The 13340-nt window shown below is 42.8% G+C and overlaps 1 protein-coding gene across 1 annotated transcript in view; it reads right to left on the reverse strand.

Moving 5' to 3' along the window:
* FRMD4A (FERM domain containing 4A) overlaps positions 1 to 11829 on the reverse strand; it is an 852768-nt gene extending 840939 nt beyond the window's left edge. The window contains exons 1-2 of the mRNA XM_006894277.1: positions 11618 to 11829; positions 11021 to 11146 (exon numbers count right to left, since the gene is read on the reverse strand). Of these exons, the coding sequence (XP_006894339.1) occupies positions 11021 to 11065 (45 nt within the window). The 5' untranslated portion in view covers positions 11066 to 11146; positions 11618 to 11829. The remainder of the gene's footprint in view (positions 1 to 11020; positions 11147 to 11617) is intronic.
* Positions 11830 to 13340: the final 1511 nt, after the last annotated feature.

Genomic DNA, 13340 nt, shown 5'->3' on the forward strand with positions numbered 1-13340 from the left:
ATATGTTCCATTAGACTTCAGAGTTGGCATCGAAGTCGATGGGAAACTGCTACCTGCACCAGCAACATATGCTCCAGAAACCACGAGTAAGCTTTGCAAAGTAACCATACAATTAATTTTTAACAGAGATGCACTAATAGCCGCCCAATCATGTGTAGCAAACCTGGATGGCAGGCATTTTACGTTTGCCAGAGGGAACATATTGCAGTCCATATTTCAGTCACCTCCCTTTAGAGAGTAAGAAAATTTTGCTAGTAATCCAAACTGGAATGCAAATTTAAATTTGCCCCTGTCTGGAATAGTTGGAATGACCCTGGGACCAACTATTTTTCTAAAATCCCAGCCTGATTGCCCAGCGAGATCAATGATGTTCCAGCGACTGTCATGCAAAAAGATATAGCTGGACTTTTTTTCTTTTCATGTAGGTAGATATTGGCTCATTCTGGAAACCAATGTGGCAAATTTTAGGTGAATGATCACTTGATATTGTTTTAAAATAAAACAAGCAACTGATAATATTACCGTGCATTTCCGTTGAGTCAGGGACAGAGCTAAGCATATTTCAGGCTTTATCTAAACAGTTACCCCAAAGGTACTATGTTGTTGTTAAGTGCTGTCGAGTCACAGACGACACATAGCAACCCTATGAACGAAAGACCTTAACACTTGTATAACTTTCATCATTTCTCCATGGTCATAGAGTTTCTGGAGGTGAGCTATTTCATAAGAGGATGTCATTCCTGCTTCCAAGCTTATTTTAATTGGAAAGCTCCACCAAATACTGCCCACCATGGGTAACCATTATTGCATTTGACATGTCAGTGTCACAGTGTTTAGCATCACAGCAACCACGAGTTTCCTCTGTACAGCGAATGGACAGAGCAGTGCTATATCACTTAAAAGAAAGTTTGTTCAAAAGCAATTAAAACCAGTACCTTTGGCTTGGTAGCATAATTTTCTATTCTTAGGCCAACAGAGCTTTCTCGTCATTGTTGTTGTTGTTAATTGTCATCGAGTCATAGATGACTCGTAGCAACCCTCTGAATGTAAGACCTGAACACTTGTATAACTTTCATCATTTCTCTAAGTTCATAGAAAGTAACTAGTATTATTCCATTTTACAAATAGTGAGGTTTGTTCAACCTAGAATATTCAGACCAATTGGGCTTTTCCATTTATTTCTGTGATGTGAAACACTAAACATGTGACTCGGCCTCAGTGATGCTTTGTGTCCCTGACTGGTTTTGTAGGAGTTCTGTAATTGTTTTTGTCGTGTATAGGATGTAAGCCTACCATCAAAATGTGGACCATTTTGCCTTCTGAGAATCCTTCCTATACTTCCCTGGAAAAGGATTTTAGCTACAAATAGAGATAAAATGGTACAAATAGAGATATATTAATAGCATTACTATTTCAAAAAGACTTTTTCACAATAATCCTAGCTTTTAAACTAGAAACACAAGTGGAGTCACTCTTAGACTCAAGTTCCCATGGCCCCTGTCCTGGGCCACTTTCTGAATGCCTCTGGCCACACCCCAACATACACAGCAAGGAGACGGTGAACCCACAGGGCATTGTACACAGACTCCACTTGGAGTCCACGCCATCTCCTTGGCCACACTTCCGGTTCCTAGGACGTAAATAGGTTCTGCCCATGATCCTGAGTTGGCTCCTAAATACGAGTCTTTCTAGCTTTATTACGCCAGCATAGCTAGCTATGTTTGTACAATAGTCAAAGGGCAGCCTGAACTTGGGTGATGGGAATGGTTAAAGTTGTAGGTTAGGTTGTCTATGTGCGGTGTCAATGGCCCCACTGGGTGCAGGAGGAAGCCAGGAGTCAGGAAATAGAAACTTTCATCTTGCCCTAGAGCCCATAGAGTATTAAGGACATTCTTAAAAATATTTTTTCTCCAGAAATTTCCACCATGGACAGTATGTCTAGCTTTATTCATTTCTGTCTCTGTAAAACATAAGGATAGTAAAGCTGCTCTTTAAGATTAACCATTAGGCTACAAAATCTCACAATTTAACTTTTTATGCATCAGACAGTTGAACAATGATCAAGGAGGACAGAAGGAGAACTGATGCCTTTGAGCTGCGGTGCTAGAGAAGAGTACTGAGAATACCATGGACTGCTAGGAAAACAAACAGATTCATCCTGGAAAGGGTTAAACCGGGAGGCTCCTTGGAGGCAAGGATTCTGAGGCATGTTGTAAGGAGGGACCGGTCCTTGGAGAGGGACATCATGCTTGGGAGGGTGGAGTGACGGCGCAGGAGGAGAAGGCCCTCTATGAGGTGGATTGATTCAGTGACGGGGGTAATTGGGATGGGAGTGTTGGAGACAGTGCGATTGGCACAGGAGAGAGCAGAGTTTAGGGCTGTTGTACATAGTGTCGCTATGAGTCTCAGGTGACTCAACAGCACATAACAACAACAACAACAACAACATGTTCCAATGAAGTAAAGGAACTTGTTACTTAAGCGATGAAACAACCAAAAAAACCTAACCCAGAAACTCGTGTAGTTTCTATTGAAATGTTCATGTTGTTGTTGAGTGCCGTGGAGTCTGAACTGACCCATAGATGACCTTCCTGCAGCTTTTCAGAGGCAATAGATCACATGGAAGGAGATTGCCCATTCTTCTCCCACAGAGCGGCTGTTAGACTCGAACTGTCTGCCTTCAGCATTGCAGCACAGCTTCTTCAACCACACATTCAAACCTCGTGGAGATCATCACAGATTAAGGTCATGATGTTGTGTTTGGGATTGTCACATCAACTCATAGCAGACCTTCCAGCAGCTTTCCGAGGCAGTAAATTGCATAAGAGAAAATTGTTCGACTTTCTCCCACAGAGCAGCTGGTGGGTTTAAACAGCACAACTTTGGGTTGAAAGCACAGCTCCTTACCACCAGGCTGCCAGAGTTCCCTTGATCATCATAGGGAAAACAATTTAACTTCTCCGATCTCAGTCTGCTTTAAAATAAAAAGATATGCTGTTTGACCTAGTTGGCCTATTAAAAGCTCCCAGTGAAACAAAAGATACACAAGCTCTTAGAGAGACCATAAAGACTATTTTTGTTAATTCAAGAAAAAGATTCCTCAAAACAAAACTAATTTTTATTCTATGACATTTGTCAATTAGGATCTGAATTTAAAGCCATAGCCTTATATTAGACATGCTGAAGAGACTTGTCAAGTGTCAAATTTAGTGGAAAATTAGGTGATGGTAATACTACTCGATGGCATCTAACAACAATAACAACAACATAGAGCTACGTTGGCCTAGTGGACAGAAAGTTATGCTACTAAGGTGGGCAATTTTAATCTGCGGTCCTCAGGCCTTGTTTAAATTGTTGTGTTGTTTTTTTTTTTTTTTGTCAAACATTCTAGTAGGTGGTATAGCACTGGTCTGTGCACTTCTGTACAGAGGTAACTTGTGGTTGCTGTGATGCTGAACACTGTGACACTGATGTGCCAAATGTAATAATAATTACCCATGGTGGACAGTGTTTGGTGGAGCTTCCCAGGTAAAACAAGCCTGGAAGCAGGAGTGGAATCCACTTTCGAAATGGCTTGCCTCCGGAAACTCTATGAACAGTGCTCGGGCCTTTCATTCATAGGGCCACTCTGAGTTGTCTACGACTTAATGGCACCTAACAACAACAACAACAACAATAGAGCTAGTACTTTGAGCACATTGCAACCTACCCTTTTCATCATATAACTCTCTACCACCCACAGGAACTGATGATCCAACACAGCTCTCTTATCATCTCCCAAATACAGTCTGCTATTGTTGTTGCTGTTGAGCACTGTCAAGTCAGAACCAACCCATAGCTGACCCTCCAGTGCATTTTCAGGGGCAGTAGTCTCATGTGAGGGAGCTCTGGTGGTCTAGTGGCAAGAAGCTGTGCTGCAATCACGAAGGCACATGGTTGGAGGCCACCAGCTAGCTGCTCCATGGGAGAAGGATGGACAATCTCCTCCCGTGTGATTAAATGCCTCTGAAACCCTCTAGAGGGTCAGGTATGGGTCACTGCCTACCCTATGGTATACAACAACAACAATCACAAAGGAAGAGATTGCCCATCCTCCTATGAAGCAGCTGGTGGATTTGAACCACTTATATTCAGGACTATAGCTGAGGGGTCTAATCTTTATTGTTATTCAACATTGTAGCTCCAGTCCAGATTTCATTGTCATTTAGCTACTTTCTTCACTTGAAATCCTGTCTCTCTACTCAATAATCTCTCCGCATTCTCAGCATCTTGTGTAGATTTTAACAGATAGTTTCTCCACAAAAGCATCTGGGCACATTCTGACAACCACAGGCCTATTGAAATCAGAGCACCCCTAAGACTCACTTAGGGGTTTAATTATCAAATGTACTAAGGGATTCCAAAAATACAAACAAATCTATCTTGAACGAAGTGCAGTGGGAATGCTCCTTGGGTAATGAAACTTGATCTCACATACTTCACGTATATAATCAGAAAGGGGCAGTCCCTGGAGAAGGACATAATGATTGGTAGAGGGACAGCCAAAAACAGTGGAAGACCCTTAATGAGACGGTTTGATACAAGGACTGTAACAGTGGATGCCAACATAGCAGTAATTGTGAGGATGGGTTAAGATGAATCAGGGTTTTTTTGTGTTGTACAGGGGGTTACAATGGGTCAGAGTTACTTCAGTGACACTTAACAACAATAAAAATCTTATTATAGTCTGTGTGTGATTCTCCGAAGCAGATCTGTAAACCTCTCCCTGTTATCATTCCCATGTATCTTGATCTTGTCTCTCCAATTACATTATAAGTTCATTAAAGCCAGCCACTGTCTTGTATTCTTTTACAGAGTAAATACTCAGTAAATATTTGCTAGTTAATTAAAAAAGGAAAATTCCCAAATGAGAAAAATGGCTGAGGAAAGAAGAAACTATAATGAAATGAAATGAGAGAGATAAATAATAGAACAGCAGGTTATCAATTGGAATCTATTCAAAATAGACTAGAGGGATTCGTCTATTTAAAAGAATCCCAGAAATGTAAAATCAGAAGTTGGGAAGGAAAGAACTTTAGGGTAAGCCAATTCAAATCCTTCATCCATGGAGAATAATCCTGCACTAATTTCTCAGTGTTGTGAAAGAGTTTGTATATATTTATTTTTCTATTGTAAAACTTACATTGGCATGTCCTCAAAATAGAGTGCAAGAACAAAGAGCGTTGAAAGTCTGACAAATCTTTTCTGAATACAAAAATGATTCTTGTTAGGATCAAATCAAAACATCTCAACCCAGACTTAGTGGGGTCCATATTTTATTTTACTTGTCAACATAGGAAAGGACAGGTGATAGGATTAAAAACCAAAAACCTCAAATCCACAGCTATCAAGTCCATTCTAATCTCACCAGCATTATATGAAAGAGTAGGGTGAGCAAGGGTGTCCAAGTCTGTAGTCTTGACAGAGCAGACTGCCATGCTGATAGGTTAGAACTGTCAACATTTCAGTTACCAGTAGAATAGTAGAATATTTTAACTATTATGCCACCAGGTTCGTTGATGATAGGATGACCATTGCTGTTATGTGTTGTAGAGTTAAAATCCTCTCACAGCTGACACCCCAGTGGTTTTTCAGAGGCTGTTAGTTGCACAGGAGGAGATTGGCCATCTTTCACCCAAGGTGGATTCAAATCACATGCATTTGGGTTGGCAGCACAACTCCTTACCACTAGGCCACCAGAGCTCCCCAGAGGATAGGATTACCCCTTTAGAAATGGGGAAACTACAGAATGGCTCAGAGGTGAGGCTCCATTAAGGGGTTGATCAACAGTGCTAGTAGGTCCTGAAAGCATCAAATTCTTGAGCATTGCTGTGGCATCAAAGAAAGCAATGGTTTGAGAGTCAGTTGTTGGTTTTGTTATGTACCATGAGCTGACCCATCAGAAGATTTTCAGAGGCAATAAATAGCACGGAAGAAATTGCACATCCTTCTCCCACTGAGACCCTGGTGGATTTGAACGGTATGCCTTTGGGTGGCAGTGCAATTCCCTACTGCTAAGCCATGGAAGCGCCCTTTGACAGTCAGAGGAATGAGAATTTGAGAATTTGTCTCATTGTTGTGCGCCATTGAGTTAGAACTGACCCATAACTGACCATCCAGTGAGCTTTCAGAGACAGTAAATTGCAAGGGAGGAGAATGTCCATCCTTCACCCGAAAAGCAGATGGTAGATTTGAACCAAAGGCCTTCGGTATTGTGGCACAGCTTCTTACCACTAGGCAACCAGAGCTCTGTTCATCGAACTGTGACCACTGACAAGTGGCCAAATTCTATCTGTATTCTTGACTTAAAAAAAAAATAGCACTGTTGAATGGATTCAGTGAAATAATTTATGTATATATATTTTGCAGAAAAATAAACAAATATTACATTAGTTAACAAAAACAACATATGATGGATTAGCTAACATACAGATGAGCAAACACTTGAAGACGTCTCAATTGAGCATTCCCAAAGATCTTTCAGAATCCAATAGTCAAAATTTCATCATCATAGCCCCGTGTTTATGCATCCCTAGCTTGTCATTAAAGAAAGGATCAATAAATTCCTGGCTCTATCACATCTCATTTCTTGCAGTTTTCCACAAATTCACATGACTGCAATAAATTACACATAGCCAAGAGCTTCCTGTGCTATAATTAATCACATCAAGCTGAAGGCTCCCAACTGCATGATGAACACAGCAACATCTTTCCATGCTTCCTGAAATTTCTGAGAAGGTGGCGGAGGCTGGTTTTTCTAAGGCATGTGAGGTCATTGATGCCACAACCCCTGGCTGTCTTTCCTGGTCCACCTTCTCTTGGTCATTTAAGATACTTCAGTTTGAATGGAACAATGAGTCCCTGAGGAGGCACAAAAGGTTCAACGCTGTACTACTAGTCTAAAGTCTGGAAGTTCAAACCCATCCAGACACACCTCAGAAGGCAAACCCAGCAATCTGCTTCCAAAAAGCCAAAGCTTTTAAAGCCCCAGTGGATAGTTTCACTTTGCTAATAAGAGGTCAACATGGTTTAGAATCCCCCTTGATGACAACTAACAACAACAACAACATTTCTCATAAACATATATCAATGTTAAAAATCACTAATAAATAATTAAAAGCCTAGCCTTCTTACCTTAAGACAGTCATGGGTCAGATCACGATACCAGACCCTTCCTAGACAGCCAAAACCTAGCATCAGCTTGGAAAGGCCCCTGTAGGCTCTTGTCCAACGAATACATTCGAGTTGTTTATGCGCTAGGTTGGAAAGAAGGACCAGATACTGAGGGGTGGGTCTGCTGGGGGACAGAATTAGAGGACGACCAAGAAGAGCTGCTGGAAACAACATTCCAAGAATCTCAATCTGTATTTGTTGTTACACGCTGTCAAGTCAGAACTGACTCATTGCTGACACTTCAGCAGGTTGTCAGAGTCTGTAAGTCGTGTGGGAGGAGATTGTCCATCCTTCTCCTGCAGAGAACTGGTGCTTTCAAACCACCTGCCTTTGAGCTGGCAGTGCAACTCCTTACTCACTGAGCCACCTGTGTTTAATAGAGCTGAGAAGGAGCTTAGAGATTACTACAACACCCTCAATTAGAAAACACCAAAATAAGGCAACAGGAAAAGGCCTGGAGATGTACATCCAGAGAGTCAGCCACTGAAAACCCACAGAGCACAGCTGTACTCCGACATATGTGGGGACGCGGTGGCTTAGAATCAGCTTGTTGGTAACTAGTATGGATCTAAAAATAAAGAGATCATTCCAAGTGTCCATTTCTTTTATTAATAATTTTTAAGTGAATTCACCCTGATTGTGCTAGTGATTTATTATGGGATGCAAAATTAAGAGGCACAGAGAGGTTGCACCATCTCCAACTGTGATCACTGTAGCAAAGCTGGGCATGGATCCCAGGCCTCCGGAACTCCAGACTCAGTTTCCACTTTCATCCCAAAATAAATGTGTGCCACCTTGAGCCTTTCAGAGTCAAAATTAGGTGCAACATTTGGATTCCATGTGACCAAAAAGCAAGGCTGAGACACAATGAGCTTTCCACTTTCCTGTAGTCCTCTGCAAAGAGTCTACAGCATGGATTAGAGTGTTACCCACCCCATGATAGCAGCCTCCCCAGAGACTCTGTTCTTCTGTTATATGCTGCTCTCATAGGGGCCAGAGGCTCCCTAAACCCTGAGAACAGGTTGGCTGGCTGATCTCTTCATAAACAAGCATGTTTACAGCTTCCTGTCTGACCTCACACCTATTTTTAATGGCCTCATTCCCCCACCCTTCTTTCCTCTTCAACATGCTTAGAAATTCTAAGGATCATGTAGTATGTCATTAAAGCAATTACTCTGGGTTTTTTCCCCTGAAAAAAGAAAAGAGTTTTCAAAGAAAAGTAACGGAGTCTACAGGGGAAATATTTCCTGGCTAAACATAAGCCAAAACATGTCCGCCAACCCTACGACCACAGAGCTCCAGTTCTTCTGATCTGAGGTCCATCATGGTAATAAGAGCTGTTTCTCCACTTCTGAGAGAGCCACATATGTCATCCTTTTCTTTTAAATGTATGTAATTTTTTATTATGAGTTTGAAAATCATACTGGCTTTTCATTCAATCACTCACAGACATATTGCTTCAGAACATTAGTTACTATTGATTAATGTATTACATTGATTACAATATCTATCAAACTCTTTCCCTCCACTCAACTTACCTATTTATCATTATAACTCCCCTCTCCTTTCCTTCTCATCCCTGTTAACCCTACGATATTGTTTCTATTTGCATGTAAACCTTTCTTTAGCTTTTTTCATGGCTTTTTTAATCATAATTATACATTTTGTGACTGACTTATGCTATCTGGTATACCTTGTCCTGGATTCATCCAGGCTGGAGGTTCATGTGAGGGAGAGAGCTGAGTGCCTAGGCCAATGACAACGAAGGGTGAAGTCTGGGCACAGAGACTGCCCAGAAACCATTGAGGCCGAAACAGGAGGCTCTGAGCATGGAGGGGCGGAACAGCTGAAAACCGAATAGGGAGGCTGATCTGGGACCCTGCGCAGCTTTCCGTTTGGGTACCAAAGGTTTACATTTAGAGCCTCCAAGGGAAACAAATATATGCCCATCTGAGTGTTCTCTCCACCGGCCACCAAAGTGCACGGTAGACTTGGAGCAGACACCTCTAGGTGTGTAGACTCTTTAGTAACACAATGCAGGCCTTGTTTCAACGTTAGCTAATACTCATTACCATTGAGTCAGAACCAACTTGTGGCTGCCCCTCTAGTGGGCTTTCAAAAGCTGTAAATCATACTGGGAAAGACTGTCCATCTTTCTCCTGAGGAGCTGTCGGTGGCTTCAAACTAGCCAGAGAAACATCATCTTTATGTTGATAATGCAACTCTCCATGCACTTTGCCACCAGAGCTCCCTATTAGATAATAGCATGTGCATATATTTTGCATGCAGCCCAGAGTCTCCGTTTCCCAGAAGTCTCAGGACCCTTCTAGCTCCACAGAGTCACTGGTGCTTTTGTATTTGCCCCTCACAAAACACTTTGCAATCACTTGTCGACAGGTAGGGAGAAATATCATAAGACAATTCGATTCCGTGAGAGAAGGAAGAGGTGTAAAGAGCAACTGTTTCAGAAACCACCTCCCATTCCTTCTTAATCTTTGTTGTCCTCTGAAACTAGAAGTTATCTGAGGTGAGAAAATATCTCAAGTGTTTCAAAGAAACATATGGGCCAGATGACGGACTATCACAGCGACTGAACATAGTCATGATGGAGACTAAGGATGGCAAAGGGCTCAAAAGGATCTTATTCTGTTCTGCAGAGGGTTATTATGAACCAGATCAACTCCACAGAAACTAACAACAACAATAAATTACTTCTGTGAAACCATAAAGCGAGAATACAGGTCCCTCTGCATCGACGCCGGCTCCCCATTCGAAAGGCAGGACACATCACAGGCTTCCTCTCCTCATCTTCTGAATAAACTGCTCAGGCCTCCCAAAGCTGCATTTCCCCTTCCCAGTCAGAAAGCACTGATCAATATTCACAGCAGAAGCACTTACGCCTTGTTTATACACCTTCCCTCCCCCCCGCCCCCAGCACCCAGTGTTAATGTTAGGAGCATTCGCATGCCAAGTCTGATGCAGGCTACTCTGGACATTCTCACCCTGGCCTGTGAGTTCCTGTGGGGGAAGAGGTGGGAGGGTGCAAAGGAACAGCAGAGTCCAGCTCGCTCGGAGCCTGGAGCTAGGTGAAACTCAGTGAGGTCAGAGCAAGATGGTGCCACTTCCCATGCTTGCCTTAACCTGTCAGGAGCAATGTCTCCATAGCATGATTACAACCAGAACTACATGAGTAGGGCAACAGTTCATACATTGATAAACTCCAAAATGCCCTGTCAATGTCTCCTGGTCAAGCACAGCTTGGAAGTAAACTTCCCTCACAGCCCAATATCCAAATGTCATAGAGGTCACAGTGACCTCCCTGATCACTTTATTGGGGAATCTGAGTAGTCATGTGGCTACCTAAGAAAGAAGATCCTATTCAATCAACCTGTGGGGTAAAAAAAAATAAAAATCCACAGTTGCTATGAGAAAATGTAAGGAAACAAACATGATTACTTCAATTTAGATTCAAAAGACAAGGGAGATAGGATGCTGTGTGCTATGGGGAGGCGTCAGTGGTAATCTATTTCAAGGGGCTCTTAGCACCTGTTTGCAAGCACGTCTCTCAAAATAGCATAAAAGCAACAAGTTTCTAAAATGGCAACTTGAACGCCTCTTTTCCCTGGGAGTGCTTTGTCATGGCTGATACTCTTACCCAAAAAATCATTTCAAAAGAGCCTGCAGGATAAAGCAGCAATTTTTAACATATCTGCAGCCATCGTAGCAGCTCAAATGAGAGCAGCCCACAGTACAGGCAGAGGCTGGAGACAGGCGCTGCCCAGGCGCCCACCTCCGCCCCAGCACTCACCATCAGCAGGCTGAGAGCAGAGTCTGGCACCAGCTGTACTGCCATGGTCTCCGATTCCCATGCACAAGCCCTCCTGCAGAATCCTTTTGCCTGAGTCCTGGGTGACTGCAAAGCATCCACAAATACCTGCAGCAAACCAGCCGGAAATTCAGACTTAGGGTGGGAAAGGCTCAAGGTGAGGATAGGCCACATGCCACATGGGGTGGGGAGGTCAGGGGGATGTCAGGAAGAAGGTAGTGGGAATGGTGCTTTGGGGGAAATGAAAGGGAAAATACGGAAGCTGCAGGTTATTTAAAGGTGAGCCCTGCCTAATTTCACTGTGTGGCACGAACAGAAACCACATCACATTTACACACACACACACACACACACATATGTACACACGCATACACACACTCATACACATACACATGAAAGCTCCAAGGACACCCAGTTTTGAACTGCTCCCATAGCCTAGGCTGCAACTCTTCTGCTAACTGACAATTACAAATATAAACATTCCCTCTTGCAGATAAATCAACCAGCCCGAGCCACCCCCTCTCTCTCTGCAGCTCTCAGCAATTCTGCTGCATAAACATGCTGAATATCACAACCTACCGATTGCAAGCTGGTCAGTGTCTTCTTTCCTGCAGAAAGGTGTGTCCCTTTTGCAAAATCAAATATCAGGGAGCCAGGGAGCTGAGGCTGACCACGAGGTGCTGGGCAGTTACTGGAGACCAGCAGATGCCCTTATCACAACCGAGGAAGAAGTCAGTCAGGAGCTGACCCTTTCCACCTTCCCAAATCTACTTTTCCTCTTCAAGTGGACTGGAGAGCTTAGTTCCCCAGAGGGCTAACATACTTACGAGAAACATATAATCACACTGCCTGTTCTGTTCGCGTTCTGATCTCCCTGTCTGTACCACATGTATGCCTCACAGACACCCTCTACCTCTCTCTCCCTTCCTCCCGCCCTTCCTCCCTCCCTTCCCTTCCCTCCCATCTCGCCACAGGGCTGCCTGTTAGGGATTTTGAAGGAGCCTCCCTAGTTCTGGGAGAGGGGACGTAGGAGGCTCGTTTGTAGCCAGGGACACAGCTTAAGACAAAAAGGCAAATGAGCTCTGAAAAAGCATATCATGCTGCATTTTCCTCCAGAAGATGTCAATGGAAATTTTTTTTTAAAAAAAGGAAGAGATGAAAACCTGCTCAGTCATGTTGTGTAATGAGGGGCTCAAAAGATTTCCCAGAATCAAAAATTTAAGACAATTAAGGTACCGTTTATGAATATGCCAAGCTTATATAATTTTTATAGGATCTGTGTGCTCAGCACTTGTGTTAATGGTTGTTTCATGTCCTTTTCCCATTTCTTCCTTACTTCCTGACGCCTAAAGATTCTTTGAAATTACCTGGATGACAGTGTGTGCAGTTTAGGAATGTGAAAAGCAACTATCTAAACATCAAGCTGAGGGGTGTTGGAGGAGAAAAGCTTAGCCTCTTGGTGGTCCTACTGCTGCTTTCAGGTTTTATAATTTTTAAACTCTATGATCCTCACAGTGCTTGGCACAGAGTAATGCTCAAGAAATATTCATTGAATGAATGAACAGCTTCCTCCTTCATTTTTCTTCTTATCATGGTCCAGGGAGGGAGAAGCTTTACCCCACATTATCTGATTGGATTCTCTTCAGAATTCATAAGTCATTGAGAAAATCACTCCCTACATTAAAGTGTTAACAGGTTCAAAGCAGGGTGAGTCATGTGAATGTGACCTTGAATAGGGCACTCAGAACATTCTGGACATACTGGTGAGTTTTATAAAAGAATTCAATAATAATAATTTAAGGAATGTAGATAACACGTTGGCTTGTTTTACAAGTAGATTTCAAAATGGCTCTAACATTAGCAGAATACCTACTATGTGTATCACTCTATGACAAGCTTTGCAAAAAACGAAAAGATACATCATCACAGCCCCTGCCCTCCAGGAGCTTTAAATCTTGCTGATGAAGGGTGACATCACTTGCAGAAATCATTTGCAATACAAGGCAAAGCAAACAGAAAAGAAAGCCTAGTGCCATTGAGCCAATTCTAACTCAGGGTGAGCTTCCATTGGCTTCTTTATGAGAGATTGCTCATCTTTCTCCTTGAAGCAGCTGTTGCTGTTGTTGTTGTTGTTGTTGTTGTTGTTGTTATGTGCCGTCGAGTCGCTTGTGACTCATAGCGACCCTATGTACAACAGCCCTAAACTCTGCTCTGTCCTGTGCCAATCACACTGTCTCTGACACTCCCATCCCGATTATCCCAGTCACTGAATCAATCCACCTCATAGAGGGCCTTCCCCTTA

This window comes from Elephantulus edwardii, unplaced genomic scaffold, assembly GCF_000299155.1.
Source record: "Elephantulus edwardii isolate Elephantulus edwardi_28Jun2011 unplaced genomic scaffold, EleEdw1.0 scaffold00139, whole genome shotgun sequence".
NCBI classification, from domain to species: Eukaryota; Metazoa; Chordata; class Mammalia; order Macroscelidea; family Macroscelididae; genus Elephantulus; species Elephantulus edwardii.